This window comes from Anomaloglossus baeobatrachus, chromosome 3 (assembly GCF_048569485.1).
Source record: "Anomaloglossus baeobatrachus isolate aAnoBae1 chromosome 3, aAnoBae1.hap1, whole genome shotgun sequence".
NCBI classification, from domain to species: Eukaryota; Metazoa; Chordata; class Amphibia; order Anura; family Aromobatidae; genus Anomaloglossus; species Anomaloglossus baeobatrachus.
Window position 1 is genome coordinate 209,866,521 of NC_134355.1, and position 18,401 is coordinate 209,884,921.

At 45.5% G+C, this 18,401-nt stretch overlaps 1 protein-coding gene across 2 annotated transcripts in view; it reads right to left on the minus strand.

The window, feature by feature from the left end:
* Positions 1 to 18,401, minus strand: part of CEBPZ (CCAAT enhancer binding protein zeta) — a 165,362-nt gene that overhangs the window by 132,307 nt on the left and 14,654 nt on the right. For both annotated transcript variants that reach the window (XM_075339701.1, XM_075339702.1), the window contains exon 3: positions 6,378 to 7,858. In XM_075339701.1, coding sequence (XP_075195816.1) covers positions 6,378 to 7,858 — 1,481 coding nt within the window. The remainder of the gene's footprint in view (positions 1 to 6,377; positions 7,859 to 18,401) is intronic.

The window sequence follows — 18,401 nt, forward strand, 5'->3', positions numbered from 1 at the left end:
AAACACTGTGGCTTGTACACCTCTCCAAATATCTGTCTAAGCATTAGACAACCAGGTGTTGGGCAAAGCTGAAAATTAGACTCATCAGAGATTACCTTAAGGCTACTTTACACACTGCGATATCGGTCCCGATATCGCTAGTGTGGGTACCCGCCCCCATCTGTTGCGCGACACGGGCAAATCGCTGCCCGTGCCGCACAACAGCCGTCACACATACATACCTGTCCGGCGACGTCGCTGTGACGGGCGAACCGCCTCCTTTATAAGGGGGCGGTCCGTGCGGCGTCACAGCGACGTCACTGAACCGCCGCCCAATAGCAGCGGAGGGGCGGAGCTGAGCGGGACGTAACATCCCGCCCACCTCCTTCCTTCCGCATAGCGGCCGGGAGGCAGGTAAGGGGAGCTTCCTCGTTCCTGCGGCGTCACACGCAGCGATGTGTGCTGCCGCAGGAACGAGGAACAACCTCGTTACTGCTGCAGTAACGAGATTTGAGAATGGACCCCCATGTCGCCGATTAGCGATTTTGCACGTTTTTGCAACGATACAAAATCTCTTATCGGTGTCACACGCAACGGCATCGCTAATGCGGCCGGATGTGCGTCACAAATTCCGTGACCCCAACGACTCCACATTAGCGATGTCGCAGCGTGTAAAGCCCGCTTTACTCTAGAGATTGGGCAGATTAAACTTTGCGAAGGACGTATGAATCAAGCCCCATACAAGGTTATCCTGGAAAAACAGTTGCTTCCTTCTGCTCAGACAATATTCCCCAACTCTGAGGACTGTTTTTTTCCAGCAGGACAATGCGCCATGCCACACAGCTAGGTCAATGTGTGGATGAAGAACCACCACATCAAAACCCTGTCATGGCCAGCCCAATCTCCAGACCTGAACCCCATTGAAAACCTCTGGAATGTAATAAAGAGGAAGCTGGTTAGTCACAAGCCATCAAACAAAGAAAAACTGCTTAAATGTTTGCACCAGGAGTGGCATAAGGTCATGCAAAAGCAGTGTGAAAGACTAGTGGAAAGCATGCCAAGACGCATGAAAGCTGTGATTAAAAAACATGGTTATTCCACAAAATATTGATTTCTGAACACTTCCTGAGTTAAAACATTATTAGTATTGCTGTTTCTAAATGATTATAAACTTGTTTTCTTTGCATTATTTGAGGTCTGAAAGCACTGCATTTTTTTGTTATTTTGACCATTTCTCAGTTTCAGAGAATAAATACAAAATGTATTGCTTGGAAATTCGGAGACATGTTGTCAGTAGTTTATAGAATAAAAGAACAATTTACATTTTACTCAACAATATACCTATAAAGAGAAAAATCTGAAAAACTGAAAATTTTGCAGTGGTCTCTTACGTTTTGCCGGAGCTGTATAGTTTAATATATTTTTTATCACAATTTAAAAATCTTTTGGTTGTATTTATCTGTGGTTATTCATTGATTCATGCAATTTAACATCTACTTGTATGTGTTCAAATGAATACCATTAGAAAGCTTGTTCCTCCCCTCTTTTTGTAATTGATTATAATATGTCTAATTGGATTATTGTCCTATTAGTTTAGTGTATAGCATCGTACTTTCTTACTTTTATTAGCAACTGAGGAAGGGGACATGTTTATTTATGGGTCCCAGAAACACGTGGTGCCTTGCATATTTCTTGCCTTTTAACAAATCACATTTATTTCATTATATACCTCTTGCCCGCAGCGCATCTAGTTAGCCAATTTTTTTACTTTTCACCATGAAATATAGAAACTATTATGCAAAATACATTAAGCACAAATACAATGGACAGACAATTTTAAAATTTACCCAATTAATGGCGTACTTTTTAAAATTGTCTATTATATCTGTGCTTAATGTATTTTTTTCATAATAAAGTTTCATTATTCCATTGGTGGAATTTATTCAGTCGATCAAGCCCAGATTCAAACCTGGACTGCAAAAAAGAAAGCAGTGACGGCAAAGAAAAAGACATTAGAAAAATATTAGAAGACACACCAGTGAAAGTATGCTTGTTTACTACTTCTGAAGAACCCCACTTCCTCGGGTGGAAGGGGCTACACCGGTCTAACCTCTAGGGAAGAACCAACCGCTGTAATCAAACTTTCTACCATGTCCCGCTACCTTCTAACCTAAAAAGGGCCCAACACCGATTCCGCGCTGGAGCTAGAGTCTGAATGTCCTGCATAATGCTTCTCCAGCGGATAAGGAGAGGCTTCTGGGCGTCTATCAGGAGAGAAAGTCCTGGAAGGGGAAGAATTCCCAGACAATTTAGATTGCAGCCAGGACCTGCCATACTGGTGAGAAGTCGCTGGAGGGTCTGACTCACTCACAGATTAATCAAAAATAACGTCTGGAACACCATACTGAGTCTGAAGTGGGTGCAAAAAACGTAAGAAATCTACACTATATGGAAAGAAGGTATGCACACCAGTGACTATGTAAGGGGAATATATGAAAAGCAGAAACTGCTGTGTGAATACTCACATGAAAAAGCCAATAGCTATATGTAAGAATGAAGGTATGAAGGTATGAAAAATGGAATCTGCATTACTGCCATGAACATATGAATAAAGAGAAATTTAGCTATTGAATTGATCAATGCAACAGAGCCCCAACACTACGCCAAAGTATTTCTCTACGTTGGGGTCCCTAGCTTGTGTGTGTCCTCTCATGCAGTTAAAAAACTTTTCATATATTCCCCTTACATAGTCACTGGTGTGCATACCTTCTCTCCATATAGTGACTCACTCACAGAGGCAACCAGAGCTCCTGGGGTGGCCGACTTCACCGAAAAACGCTCCACAACAGTAACCAGTGTCCTGGACACCCTGGTTAATTCTGCAACCGCCTGAGCCAGATCACAAGCCTAGACAGGAGGGGACATATTCTGTTAAGCAATAATCCAGGACCCCAAAGCAGACATATGCAAGGGCTAATGAGGGGTACAGGTGGCACAATAAAGGTATAGATGGCCATTAGAGAACTTATACTACACCCAGCACATATGTATAGGTAACAAGTGTGGGTTGGGCCAGAGGGTGTACACAGTCCTCTCTTGGCTCAGACATCTGGAGGACAGAAGGAGCAAGAAAGGGGTAAAATGCAGAAGACCGGTGAGCAAAAAGAAAAACGCCACTGTGGGGCCCAAAAGAATCATGGGAACAGCCTACCCGGTTAGAAGCCCAAAGAGGAGCACCCCTGTACTGTGAAGGAGATAGCCGCTGAATCAACAGTGAGGTGTCTCATGTACAGGCAAGAAATCCCAGTGTGTAGATGGTGGCTATGCCAAAATATGGCACCACCAGAAGAGGGAGGGGTGGAGAGAAATGCAGCACAGATAACAGCCTGTCCAGGAACACCAAGCTCCACAACGTGACAAAGCGGCAGCTCTGATTGGACAGGGGCGGCCTGGTGTCAATGGCCAGAACCACATTTCAACAGCCCGAGAACTTAATCACTGTCTGGAACCTAACGTGGGAGAGAGGATCGACTGACAACTGAGGTGACACTAACAACCACGCAACCCTCTCACTGACCCCTGGAGCTCTCCACCAGAACGCCAGTCAGCGGCAGCACTCCAGACAGCAAAGGGAAGCCATTAGCCGTCACCTCCACCCACCCAGAATTGTTAAGATAAAGAGGGAGGAAGGAAAGGGGAGACAATAGGGTAATACTTAGGCTGTATTCTAACCTATTCACGCTATGTGGGGCAAGCAGCCAGAAGTCCCCTGGAGTACAGACCTCTGCCCCATACTCTACTTCAGAGTCAGGTACCTCAGTCTGGCCAAACCTAGGCGAGAGGATACAGACTGAATAAAACAGACTATACTCTCTGTCGTTACGTGGGTAAAATTGAGGGCATAGTTACACATGGTTACCAGGTAACAGACATATGAAAATGAGAAACAAACAATGTTAACACCTAACCTAGTATCAAAGACAGGTCTGAAACAGACCTTTCCTCCAACTGACACTAGAAAAAAACTGAGGTGGCCGGTGGCTAGCAGGCAAGGATAGCCTGCTTTCGAGGAGCCACATTTTTTATTCTATGTAATACTAATGTTAGCCTCCAGGTGGCAGCAGATTATCCCAAGGTTCTGTGTCCCCCAATGAAGCAACCAAGAAATATTTTCTTCATTAATAGACATGAATATAATGGTGTCAAAGCTCCTTTAAAGCACCACTTCAGCGTTTTATTTATTTATTTATTTATTTATTTATTTAACCACTGGATTAGTGCTTTAAATCTAAGTCCCCTGCCCCATCTTATACTCAATTTCAAGAGTCTTCATCTGTTTTCAGTGTCGCCCTGGTTGGTCTCAGGCAGTCTGAAACCTGCCAGCTGCTCCAGTGTTTAATGGAACATGTTGGAGGTAATGACAATACAAATATAGGAGAGCCTTGCTCTGGATCTCAAAGACTTGTATTGAGTGTTTGTGACTAGTGATGGGTAAACCTGCAAATAACCAGGATCGGCGGGTCCAGCCGGATTTTAATTAATAAAAAAACAACAAAAACCCACAACCCGGTTAGGGCCCGGAATTGATCCCAGATATCTGGCTGGACACCATGTGAACCTCTAACTGTGACTGCAAATAAACTGAGTGACATCACCACTCATTGCTGCGGCCCAGTCATTCTCTACCTGAAGTTCACAGCATGCGGTCATGTTCTCTGCCCATGCACTGTCAATTCAGTATGTAGCAGAGCTGGAATCATTGTGGGACCTCTTGTGTATTGCATCAGAACTGAGTGGTTTTGGGGTTAATAAATTGGAGAAAGAGGGTGTTTTTTGTACTTTATTTCAAATAAAGGATTTTTTTGGTGTTTGTGGTTATTTCTTTTCATTTACAGATTAGTAATGGAGGGGGTTTCATAGACCTCCCCATTACTAATCTAGGGCTTAGTGGCAACTATGAGCTGTCATTAACACCTCTAACGGATGCAACAATTCTGGTAAGCTTCAGGCTGCTATTTTTAGGCTGGAGAGCCAAATAACCATGGGCTTCCCCAGCCTAAGAATAGCAGCCCCAGCTGTAAACTTTATCATGACTGAGTATCAAAATTGTGGGGACGCATGCCAGCTTTTTAAAATTATTTAAATTATTTTTAAAAGCACCATGGGGTCCCTCTTATGTTGATACACAGCCAAGATAAGCATACGTCTGCAGCAGTTTGCTTTATCTGTGCTGGGTATCATAATATGGGGGTACACTACACCAATCTTGTTTTTATTTTTACACCACGATAGGGACATACAGAGTGTGTAATTGCAAGCAGTCAGACACGTTGGTACACACGGTGGGGTTATGGTCTGACTGCAACAAATCACAGATGCCAGGATTGCAGGTGGGCGGGGGAAGCAGTTCATATGTATGAAGGATAACGAGCGGCCCCTGAAGTAGTGTTACAGCTGCACAGGAGACTAGTAAGATAACGTTCTTGCTTTTCCCCATTTTCTTTTTCCTTTATTTATTTTTTTAATTACCTTGGTGGCTGGATCCAGATAATTACCCAATGTTCCATGAGAACTCAGAGCCAAGGATCGGTGCACGGGTACCTGGGAACCTGTGCAGATCTGGACTTCTACAGTCTGGGTCCGCTCATCACTATCGTACTTGTAACTGGCTGGAAGTAAGAAGTTATGTCACAAGTTATGGGCATAAGTAGGTGCTGCAGGACCAGAGCAACACTGGAAAAATGTTGAAAATGCTAGAATATATGAATGAGGGCAGGGGACTTCGATTTAATGGATCACTGCAGAGCTGAAAAGAAAAAAAAAAATCTCCGCTGGCATGGTACTTTAAGTCTGTTTTCTGTTTGTAAAAAGTGGTGCATGCCATATTTTAGACAATTTGTAATTTTGGCTCTCCACAGAATGACAAAGCTACTAGAATTCAAAATTGAAAGTGTGAATTATAGCATACATCTATGACAACAGACAATTGCCATAGATTTGAGTTTTTGGGGCACTATCGGCCAGAGAAGCGCTAAGTTTGATGCTTGCCAGTCTTAATGTCACCCCATTATGTACATTATCTCTGAAAATTCACTTCGAATAACAAGAACATATTTTTTAAAATAATAAGTTATGCAATCTATAACCTTCTATAACCTTTGTAGGATATGGTACCTAAAAAATACCCAAATAACAGCAAACAGAATTATTAGGAACCAAATCGCTCATTTATAACGCTGTATTAGAGGTCCTGGTCCTCTTCTGCATTTTTTTTTTGTTTATAACAAGTAAGTAGGAGTGGTATCTTCCTCATATTGAGATATTTACTGCAATAAAAATGGATATAAACAAAAGATCTCATCAAATAGAAAGTTGTGACATGGAGCCATAATGCTTACCTATACAGAGCTGCAAAGTATCTATTAGACACCGTCTGTTGCGAATCCATGACTTGGAACAGAAGCATTAGGATCTGCACCCCGGTGTTGAACTTCACAACATGCAGTATTTTGAACAGGGTTTCCAGTTGCTCGTTCACTTTTTCACTTCCTATTTCAGCATAGGGATAGGCTCTGTTCACCCCAGTCAACAAAGCCCTCAAAATTTTGGAGTCAATTTCTTTTTTCTTTATGCAAGCTCGAAAAAAGCAAAAATAAACTGTAATGAGTTGGTTTGCCAAGTCAGATTCATCATGGGAAAAAATGATCTGATTCATAAAGCAGATGCCATAGTATTGAGCTTTCTCGCTGATATTGGGCCGATACAAAAGTCTTTCCACTTCTAAACACACAACCACTTTCATATTTGGATGTTCATTCAGTAACATCTCAAGAAGGTAAGAGGCTTTAGTGGCCACTCTATACTGAGGGTCCCCAAGTTTATTGACTAACAAGACGAGAAGGGATTTCTCCTCTTCAGGTTTATTACAGAGAAGTTCATAAATGACATTTAGAGATTTGGCCTTTGTTGCAATCAAACTGTCGTGAGTCAGGGTCTCTAACACCTTGACAAACTCTGCCACATGGCGCTTCAGCTGTTCTTCAAAATACCACAATATCAGGCGGCGGTCCCTGGCATCTCTGTTACCACTAGACATCTCTTCAAGTTTATCAAATGGGTGCTGGACAAATGTGTGAAGCTTGCGATTGTCAGGCAAAAGATCAGACTGGAGCAAATCCTTAAAGGTATCTAACGCCATAATGTTTTGTCGTTTGCTGCCCTTTTTCCTCACCAAATTTACTAGGTTTTCTACAAACTGGAGAGTTTGAACAGGGGCATCCTGTATAAGAACAGTCATGGCAGCCATTCTGTCCGCTAAAGTGCCTGTTGTAACAACGGTTTTCATCCACACAGTGTTGGCTCCTTTCTGGAGCTCCTTCTTATTTTTATACAGGTTTACCTCATGTTCATATAGATTTTCGGCCAAAGCTTTGTATTTTTTTACCTCATTTTCATTTTGTGGTTGCACTGTATACTCTTTAGTATATTCATGGTCATACCACTTTCCACCAGGTTTAACAAGTAGAGTTGATCGTGTGGTGAACTCAAAGATAGGCTTCCCCTTATGCTTCGATACAGTGCTGGTCACGGTGCTGGCTTTTGATGACTCTTTAGTTTTTACTTTCTCATTTTGGGTTTCAGTTTTCTTTTTCACTTTATTTGTCTCGTTTTTATCTTTAGTAGAGATTTTCTTTTCCTTTTCTTCATGTTTAGCAGAAACATCACTCTGGTCTATTAATACTTTGCTAATTTTTTGGATGCCAAGTTTCTCAACAAATGCCTTTAATTCACCTTCCTCTAAATCATCAATTTCACCTTTCTTGCCACCATCAACTATTTCACCGGTGTCTTCCAAGCCAGCAAGCATTATATAATCTTGCTAAATGGGGGGAAAAAAAAGAAACATATTACATGCCTAAAGTGATAATCATCAATAAAAACTCCCTACTCTGAGGAAGACCAAAGAAAACACCCTCTTCTGCAGAGCCTTAAAGGGAACCTATCACCAGGATATTCGCATATAACCTAAAGCCAGTGCTATACTGGCACTATCAGGCTGATTCTATACATACCTGTAGTGGCCTGCTCGGATGTTTAGGTTTTGAAATCCAAGAAAGTAAAGTTTATAAAATCGGCAGCTTCTTGAGTGACAGTTGCACTGGAGCAGATAATAAATTCATAGTTATCCCCCCCCTCTGTTAGAATTAGCATAAGCATTATACAAACAACTCACTTTGTCTGTGGAAGGACCTGTGGTGAGGTCATACTTATGTGACCTGGTATCCAGCTTTGGTGGTTGAGGCCCCACCTCTTCTGGTCACATGGGTATGACCTCACCACAGGTCCTGCTAGACAAAGTGAGTCGTTTGTATAATGCTTATGTTAATTCTAACAAAGGGAGGGATAACTATGAATATATGATCTGCTCCAGTGCAACTGCCACTCAACAAGCAGCTGATTTTATAAACTTTACTTTTTTGGATTTCAAAACCTAAACATCCGAGCTGCCCACTAAAGGTATATATAGACTCAGCCTGATAGTGCCAGTAAAGCACTGGCTTTAGGTTATATGCAAAAATCCTGGTGATTGGTTCCCTTTAAAGGGGCTCATGAGGGAGTAAAAAGAAAACATACATACACACTTTCCAGATCAGTGCTGTCCTCCTGCACCACTACCAGTGTCCCCTCTCATTCTCCTCACTGCTTCTTCCAGCGGAGATCATATCATGGCTGCAGCCAATCACCAAACATGAACAGCTGCAGCCTTGGCACTCCATCCAAACTGGAAGAAACAAACCAGCTATCCAATCTGAACAAAATGTGAATGCAACAGCCAAATCCTTAGCTGCTGCATTCAGAAGATGCCACCAGTAGACCAATGGAAAAAAACAAACAGCAGTGCAGTGGAATGGCATGGTCCTGTAGGCGAGTATATAGGAAGAAAAACATACTGATAAATCCTTTTAAAGAGACATCCACCCAACGTGACAAATTTCCCACTCATACCTGGGACCCTAATGCAGCCACATTTCACCTTCTCTACAATGGCCTCCAGAGGCAAGGAAAGCACTAGGCTCCTGCCTCACCACTGATGTTGGATGGACCAGCACCAATGGTGAAAGTGCTGTTGCCATCTTGAGGCAGAGAAAAGGCAGGGATGACATGGTTCAGACTTTTCAACAACTCATTATTCCACTGACATTTTAGAGAAGATGTGGAATGTCAAGCGCAAGAAGAGTATACAAGACGAAAATAAAAGCTAACTTTAATAGATAATTAAAAAGGAGTTATGCCTAAAATAGTAACAATATATCAACCACGATCATGCATATACAATATACTTATGGTACAGCAAAAGGATCCAAATTGCTCACTAGTGTCAGTGCTCAAGAGTAATGGTTCAATCTCACCCCACTAGGCAGACTAAGAATGACCATCCGGAAAACACAGGCGCTACGACAGGTACAAAAATCCCCTGTTGTGCCCAACGTATTAGCTCCTGCCCTAACAAGGGCAGTATCCAACTATGATCGAATTACCTAATAGATCCCAATGTTACTCTCAACGCATTTCCTCCACAGTACAGAGGATTCTTCAGGGGAGGGTTTTTGTAGAGAGATGACAAAATAAAAAGCAGGGTCCTTTACTGACAAAAGACTCAGAGTGGGTCACAGAGTGCTGCTCAGGCTAATAGAATATGTGGCCACAAGGAACCTTTTTCATCCAAATGGGTGTTATTAACAGAGTAGCTATCTCCTCATTCGTACCTGGCACCTGATGTCACGACCTGGAAGTGGAAGGGATCATGTGCCCATATGAGAGCCATGCGTATCCATGGGAAATCATCACTAACGTACTCTGTGTCGTCCCATAGATTGGTTAGCTCAGAATCACCCCCCTCTCCCGTCACAAGTCATACGTAAAGAAACCCCAGGGCATGATGAGAACGGATGACGCAGCCAGGATGGGCGATGAAGTCCATGAGGGGCCGTGCTGGGAACGCGGGTTGCCTAAGGCTATGTTCACACGTTGCATCTTTTTCCTGTGTTCACAGAAAATGTAGCTTGTGGCCCATAAAATGCATGACGTTTTAACGTGTTTTTGTTAATGCGTTTTTTTTAATGGAGAAACAAAATATGTATATAGGTCCCACGTAGGTGGAGGACTCCAGCTGTGACCACAAATCAGGCCGCAACTGAAGTGAGCAGCGCGATCAGCGGGACGTCACTCAGGTGATTTGCTTTCACAGGTGGAGGACTCCAGCTGAGGCTAACCTGAGTGACGTCACTGCTTGTCTCGCGGCTCATTTCAGTTGCTGAGTGCAGCTCACAGCGGGCAGTCTTGTTCTATGGTGCTCGCTGCGATCTTCAGATATGTAGTAGAGCTGGAAGCGTCGTGGAACCTCGTGTGGATTATGTCAGACCTGGAGGGGTATTTGCGGAGTTATTAAAAAGTGGTGAAAAGAATTTTTTGGGTGTTTTGTGTTCATTTACTTTTATTTACAAATTAGTGATGGGGGGGGTGTCTCAGACGCCTGCCATCACTAATATAGGACTATAGTGGCAGCAGTGGGCTGTTATTAATGCTTTATTACCCCAATTGCCACCCCACCATGGCAACTGAGAAGAGCAAGGTAAAGGCTGTTTCACACTTCCGGCTTTTCGCCGGATTGCCGGATCCGGCGCACTCCAGTACATTGTGATACATTAAAATGGCAGCGCGGTAACTTCCGGGTCACATTGTCCGGTCACATGACAGCACGTGACTGGAGCTTGTCGTGCTGCCATTGTACTGTATCACACTGTACTGGAGTGCGCCGGATCCGGCAAAAAGCCGGGTGTGTGAAACGGCCCTAAAGTGTCGGGACTGTTACATCTAATGCATGCGGCAATTCCAGGCAGCTGCTGGGAGATATTTTTTGGCTGGGGGAGTGCCCAATAACCATGGGTATACCCAGCCTGAGAATACCAGCCCCCACAGCTGTTGGGCTTTATCTGTGCTAGTATCATAATATGGGGAGGATCCTGCGCCAATTTTTTTAAGTTTATTTTACTGTACAATATAGACCCACCAACCGATGTCTGTGATTGAGTGACAGCGTGTCTGACTGTAACCAATCACAGCCACTGGTGGGCGGGGGAAGCAGTGCATATTCAATGAAGGTCATGAGTGGCCCGGGAAGTGATTGACCGGCCGCGGAAGCAGTGTGACAGCTGGTGATTCATTAATTATGAAGCGCTTGCTTGTACCCTTTTGTGCCAGACTCTGGTCCCCATAGACTTTATATGGGAACCGGCATCTAGCTATCTTGAGGAGAGCCATTGGATCAAATACTTAATTAACCTCAAGACATAGCAGATTGTGAGAAAAATGTCCAATTAAATAGTTTCTCCTTACATAAGTCAGGTCAGATATATCATCGTGTGACATACATTTAAGATGGCTGCCACTTCCTGTTCTCCACACCCTGCCCTGTAGGCAAGGAATGTCCAGATGTAAGAAGATTACCATATAAGGAAAAGACCCACTGGCCAACCTAGAGGACCAACCCACTGATAACCTCACTGACTGGCCCATGGATCAGTCCATGGACTAACCCACTGACTAACCCACTGACCAACCAATTGACCAAAGGACACATCCAAGAACGCCCACTGTAGAGCCGACTACTCCCCTTTTCCTAGTTTATATAAGTTGATGTTCTATTGAAATAAAGCTTTCTTGGAGCTGTGCCAAACACTGATCAAGGAGAGGCTTACATCTGACTATTTGTCTAGTATCAATTCTTTCACGCATGCACTTGATCCATACCAATTAGGTCAGGAGCAGGCAACTAGTGAACATTTCAATTTGTTCACCCTAACAGCCAGATACCAGGGATCAATCCCCCCGCCGACCCAGAGTCAACCGGGAATGACCTATTAGTCCTCTGAAACGCAGGGACAAAACGCAAAAAGAATTGACATGCTCCATCTTGCCTGCGTCTTCAAAAACGCAGCGAAAACGATGCACTGTGCGGACAGCAAAATAGAAGTCTTATAGACTTTGATGGGGGAAGGAAATACATGCATTTGGGTGCATCTTTGTGACCTCAAAAATGCACCAAAAACAGTGTGTGAACATAGCCAAACACTACATAGTGTTATGACACACACTTGATTTAAATGAGTGGCTTTGTCAGCAGAGCAGGACCGAGTCATGACTAAAGAATAATAAGGTACAAGAAGTCCAATCAGCCCAATGTATCAGGGTGTTGAAAAAGATTATAAAAAGACCAACAATAGTGAAAATATAAAAGCTGCCTATTATGCCAAGTAGTAGTCTTTCCCTGGGGTTCAAAGAACATATAAGATAGAAGGGGAATGAAGAAAGGAAAAGGAATTAATGATTATGGAGAATTACTAAGGTGAAAAATGTACTCAAGGACAACAGCTATAATTAAGCTGTTCTTTGAGTCCCTGGGGGTGGGAAGAGGTCCTGTGTACATTTTGCCTCCCTCTGGAGTAGAAGCTTATCAAAATTACCTCCTCTCCTTGGTGGTTTGACCATGCACATGCCCAGAAATTTGATAGCCCTAATATTACCGCCGATTAATATGCCTGGCAATATGTGTGTTATGTTATAAATGTCACTCAAATGTTTGTCTACTATTCTCCTAAATTCCCAACCAGCCTTTCCAGTGTATTTCTTGTTGCACATGCAGGTGGCCTTATAGATAATCCTCTTAGTTTTGCAATAAAGTACTTGATGAAAAAATATTCTTGTCCGATTTACCTATAAAAGGTATTGCCCGTCTCTAAATGAGGACAAGCCACACAACTGCTAAATTTATAGCATCTCCCAGGTCTCATAGGGAGCCATGCTTCTGCTCCAGGTGGCAGAGTGAAAGTGACTGAAAAAACGATACCTAATGGATTAATTTTTGTGAAATGTAACAGTATGCAAAATTTGGGTTTATGGAAATATTTAAAATCCAATGACTGATGAGCCCTGATTTATAGAAAAACAATTTTTAATAACTACGTATGGATTTTGCACAATACGAGCATGAAATTATGCATCAGTGAGATGAACAAGAAAAATACTTGTATTGATCTAATTTTGATCTCCATCGTGTGTATATAATTATGTGTATATATATATATATATTAGTGTATGTATTACACATACATACATACACACACACAGTACAGACCAAACGTTTGGCCACACCTCATCTCTAGAACAACTATTAAAAGTAGACTTTGTGCAGCAGGCCTTCATGGTAAAATAGCTAGGAAACTGACTCCACAGCCCTGCTTAGCAGTAGTCTGTATAAAATGCACCGACTCCGACTCCTAAAATATATAATAAATAGGGGACAGTAGTGCAATGCAGAATGTGCTGAATATTTTACTAAATAACATTTAGTATAATGCTTATATTTAAGTGAAAAATGTATTGTAGTACAATGTGAACGTCAGACATTTTAATTATTTTTATGATACAATAATCAAGATATTTAGATAGAACATAAAATATATTTATTGGAATACAACTTTAGAACACAAAGAAGGGAATTTTGTTTACTTACCGTAAATTCCTTTTCTTCTAGCTCCTATTGGGAGACCCAGCCAATTGGGTGTATAGCTATGCCTCCGGAGGCCACACAAAGTATTACACTAAAAGTGTAAAGCCCCTCCCCTTCAGCCTATACACCCCCCGTGCTGCTACGGGCTCATCAGTTTTGGTGCAAAAGCCAGAAGGAGGAAAAAATTATAAACTGGTTTAAAGTAAATTCAATCCGAAGGAATATCGGAGAACTGAAACCATTTAACATGAACAACATGTGTATACAAAAACAGGGGCGGGTGCTGGGTCTCCCAATTGGAGCTAGAAGAAAAGGAATTTACGGTAAGTAAACAAAATTCCCTTCTTTGTCGCTCCTAATTGGGAGACCCAGACAATTGGGACGTCCAAAAGCAGTCCCTGGGTGGGTAAATAATACCTCATAATAGAGCCGTAACGGCTCCGTCCTACAGGTGGGCAACTGCCGCCTGAAGGCCTCGCCTACCTAGGCTGGCATCTGCCGAAGCATAGGTATGCACCTGATAGTGTTTCGTGAAAGTGTGCAGGCTCGACCAGGTAGCTGCCTGACACACCTGCTGAGCCGTAGCCTGGTGTCGCAAGGCCCAGGACGCTCCCACGGCCCTGGTAGAATGGGCCTTCAGTCCTGAGGGAACCGGAAGCCCCGAGGAACGGTAAGCTTCGAGAATTGGTTCCTTGATCCACCGAGCCAGGGTTGATTTGGAAGCTTGTGTCACTTTACGCTGGCCAGCGACAAGGACAAAGAGTGCATCCGAGCGGCGCAGGGGCGCCGTACGAGAAATGTAGAGTCTGAGTGCTCTCACCAGATCTAACAAGTGCAAATCCTTTTCACATTGGTGAACTGGATGAGGACAAAACGAGGGTAAGGAGATGTCCTGATTGAGATGAAAAGGGGATACCACCTTAGGGAGGAATTCCGGAACCGGACGCAGAACCACCTTGTCCTGGTGAAACACCAGGAAAGGGGCTCTGCATGATAACGCTGCCAACTCAGACACTCTCCGAAGTGAGGTGACTGCTACTAGAGATAATCCTGAAGACGCTAGGATCCAGGACTCAATGGCCACACAGTCAGGTTGAGGGCCGCCGAATTCAGATGGAAAAACGGCCCTTGAGACAGCAAATCTGGTCGGTCTGGCAGTGCCCACGGTTGGCCGACCGTGAGATGCCACAGATCCGGGTACCACGACCTCCTCGGCCAGTCTGGAGCGACGAGGATGGCGCGGCGGCAGTCGGCCCTGATCTTGCGTAACACTCTGGGCAACAGTGCCAGAGGAGGAAACACATAAGGAAGCTGAAACTGCGACCAATCCTGAACTAAGGCGTCTGCCGCCAGAGCTCTGTGATCTTGAGATCGAGCCATGAATGTTGGGACCTTGTTGTTGTGCCGTGACGCCATTAGGTCGACGTCCGGCATCCCCCAGCGGCAACAGATCTCCTGAAACACGTCCGGGTGAAGGGACCATTCCAATGCGTCCATGCCCTGGCGACTGAGAAAGTCTGCTTCCCAGTTTTCTACGCCTGGGATGTGAACTGCGGATATGGTGGATGCTGTGGCTTCCACCCACAGCAGAATCCGCCGGACTTCCTGGAAGGCTTGCCGACTGCGTGTCCCACCTTGGTGGTTGATGTAAGCCACCGCTGTGGAGTTGTCCGACTGAATTCGGATCTGCTTGCCTTCCAGCCACTGCTGGAACGCTTTTAGGGCAAGATACACTGCCCTGATCTCCAGAACATTGATCTGAAGTGAGGACTCTTGCCGAGTCCACGTACCCTGAGCCCTGTGGTGGAGAAAGACTGCTCCCCACCCTGACAGACTCGCGTCCGTCGTGACCACCGCCCAGGATGGGGGTAGGAAGGATTTCCCCTTCGATAATGAGGTGGGAAGAAGCCACCACCGAAGGGAAGCTTTGGTTGCCTGAGAGAGGGAGACGTTCCTGTCTAGGGACGTCGGCATCCTGTCCCACTTGCGTAGGATGTCCCATTGAAGAGGACGCAGGTGAAACTGCGCGAAAGGGACTGCTTCCATTGCTGCCACCATCTTCCCCAGGAAGTGCATGAGGCGCCTCAAGGGGTGTGACCGACCTTGTAGGAGAGATTGCACCCCTGTCTGTAGTGAACGCTGTTTGTCCAGCGGAAGCTTCACTATCGCTGGAAGAGTATGAAACTCCATGCCAAGATATGTCAGCGATTGGACCGGTGTCAGATTTGACTTTGGAGAATTGATGATCCACCCGAAACTCTGGAGAATCTCCAGAGTAACGTTGAGGCTGTGTTGGCATGCCTGTTGAGAGGGTGCCTTGACCAGCAGATCGTCTAAGTAAGGTATCACTGAGTGACCCTGAGAGTGGAGGACCGCAACTACTGTTGCCATGACCTTGGTGAAAACCCTTGGGGCTGTCGCCAGGCCGAACGGCAGTGCCGCGAACTGAAGGTGTTCGTCTCCTATGGCGAAGCGCAAGAAGCGCTGATGCTCTGGAGCAATCGGTACGTGGAGATAAGCATCCTTGATATCGATCGATGCTAGGAAATCTCCTTGGGACATTGAGGCGATGACGGAGCGGAGGGATTCCATCCGGAACCGCCTGGTCCTTACGTGTTTGTTGAGCAGTTTTAGGTCCAAAACAGGACGGAAGGACCCGTCCTTCTTTGGAACCACAAACAGGTTGGAGTAGAAACCGTGACCCTGTTGCTGAAGAGGAACCACCACTCCTTCTGCCTTCAGAATGCCCACCGCCTGCAGAAGAGCCTCGGCTCGCTCGGGAGGCGGAGATGTTCTGAAGAATCGAGTCGGAGGACGAGAGCTGAACTCTATCCTGTAACCGTGAGACAAAATGTCTCTCACCCAACGGTCTTTTACTTGTGGCAGCCAGGTGTCGCAAAGCGGGAGAGCCTGCCACCGACCGAGGATGCGGTGTGAGGAGGCCGTAAGTCATGAGGAAGCCGCCTTGGTAGCGGCACCTCCGGCGGTCTTTTTAGGGCGTGATTTAGAACGCCATGCGTCGGAGTTCCTCTGATCCTTCTGAGGCCTTTTGGACGAGGAGAATTGGGACCTGCCCGCACCCCGAAAGGACCGAAACCTCGACTGTCCCCTCCTCTGTTGGGGTGTTTTTGGTTTGGCCTGGGGTAAGGATGTTTCCTTTCCCTTGGATTGTTTGATGATTTCATCCAATCTCTCACCAAACAAACGGTCGCCAGAAAATGGCAATCCAGTTAAGCACTTTTTTGGAAGCCGAATCTGCCTTCCATTCCCGCAGCCACAAGGCCCTGCGTATTGCTACCGAATTGGCGGCTGCAACCGCCGTACGGCTCGCAGAGTCCAGGACAGCATTAATAGCGTAAGACGCAAATGCCGACGTTTGAGAGGTTATGGACGCCACCTGCGGCGCAGACGTACGTGTGAGTGCGTCAATTTGCGCCTGACCAGCTGAGATAGCTTGGAGTGCCCATACGGCTGCGAATGCTGGAGCAAAAGACGCGCCGATAGCTTCATAGATGGATTTCAACCAGAGCTCCATCTGTCTGTCAGTGGCATCCTTGAGTGAAGCTCCATCTTCCACTGCAACTATGGATCTAGCCGCCAGTCTGGAGATTGGAGGATCCACCTTGGGACACTGAGTCCAGCCCTTGACCACGTCAGGGGGGAAAGGGTAACGTGTATCCTTAAGGCGCTTGGAAAAACGCTTATCTGGACAAGCTCGGTGTTTCTGGACTGCCTCTCTGAAGTCAGAGTGATCCAGAAACGTACTCTTTGTACGCTTGGGAAACCTGAAACGGAATTTCTCCTGCTGAGAAACTGACTCCTCCACTGGAGGAGCTGAGGGAGAAATATCCAACATTTCATTGATGGACGCAATAAGATCATTCACTATGGCGTCCCCATCAGGAGTATCAAGGTTGAGAGCAGCTTCAGGATCAGAATCCTGATCAGCTACCTCCGCTTCATCATACAGAGTCCTCTCGCTGAGACCCTGAACATTGTGATGATGTCGAGGGGATTTCATAGCGAGCTCGCTTAGTCGGTCTGGGACTGCGGTCCGTGTCAGAGACCTCACCCTGGGATCCATGAGACACCCCGGGAGGACATTGCTGTTCCAACTGAGGGGGACCAGGGGGCAATGATTCCACAGTGCCCATGGCTTGAGATGCCGGCCTGGACTGCAAGGCTTCTAATATCTTAGTCATAGTCTCAGAAAGTCTTTCAGTAAAAACTGCAAACTCCGTCCCTGTCACCTGGACAGTGTTAACAGGTGGTTCTCCCTGGGCCACCCTTAGCAGAGGCTCCGGCTGAGAAAGTGCCACAGGGGCCGAGCATTGCACACAATGAGGGTCAGTGGAACCTGCCGGCAGTATAGCCGTACATGCTGCACAGGCAGCATAGTAAGTATGTGCTTTGGCACCCTTGCTATTTGTGGACGACATGCTGTTGTCTCCTCTGAGCAATACAGGAGGGTATATAGCCAAAAATCAACAGTGCACCATACAGTGTAAAGTATAGTCTATAATCATATAATCTATAAGTACACTTCTGCACTAGTGGGGCCAGCACCACAGGTGCTGCTTACCGCCTGCGCAAAGCGGTTGTGTGGGCACCAGAATTCCTGCCTGGGTCTCCCTGAGCTTGTCTCTCCTCTCCAGCGTTAGCAGAGCTGAGAGGAATGGCTGCCGGCGTCCTGAGGAGAGGAGGGAGCCGTGGGCGTGACCCAGAAAAGTGCGGGAACTGGTGCCCCACTGTGCAGAGTGAGGGGGGTGGAGTATGCAAAGCATGCTCCAGCCCTCAGTGCTGCCGTCCTGTACAGCGTCCCGCCCTTCCCCTGACTGGCAGGGCTGGGGGC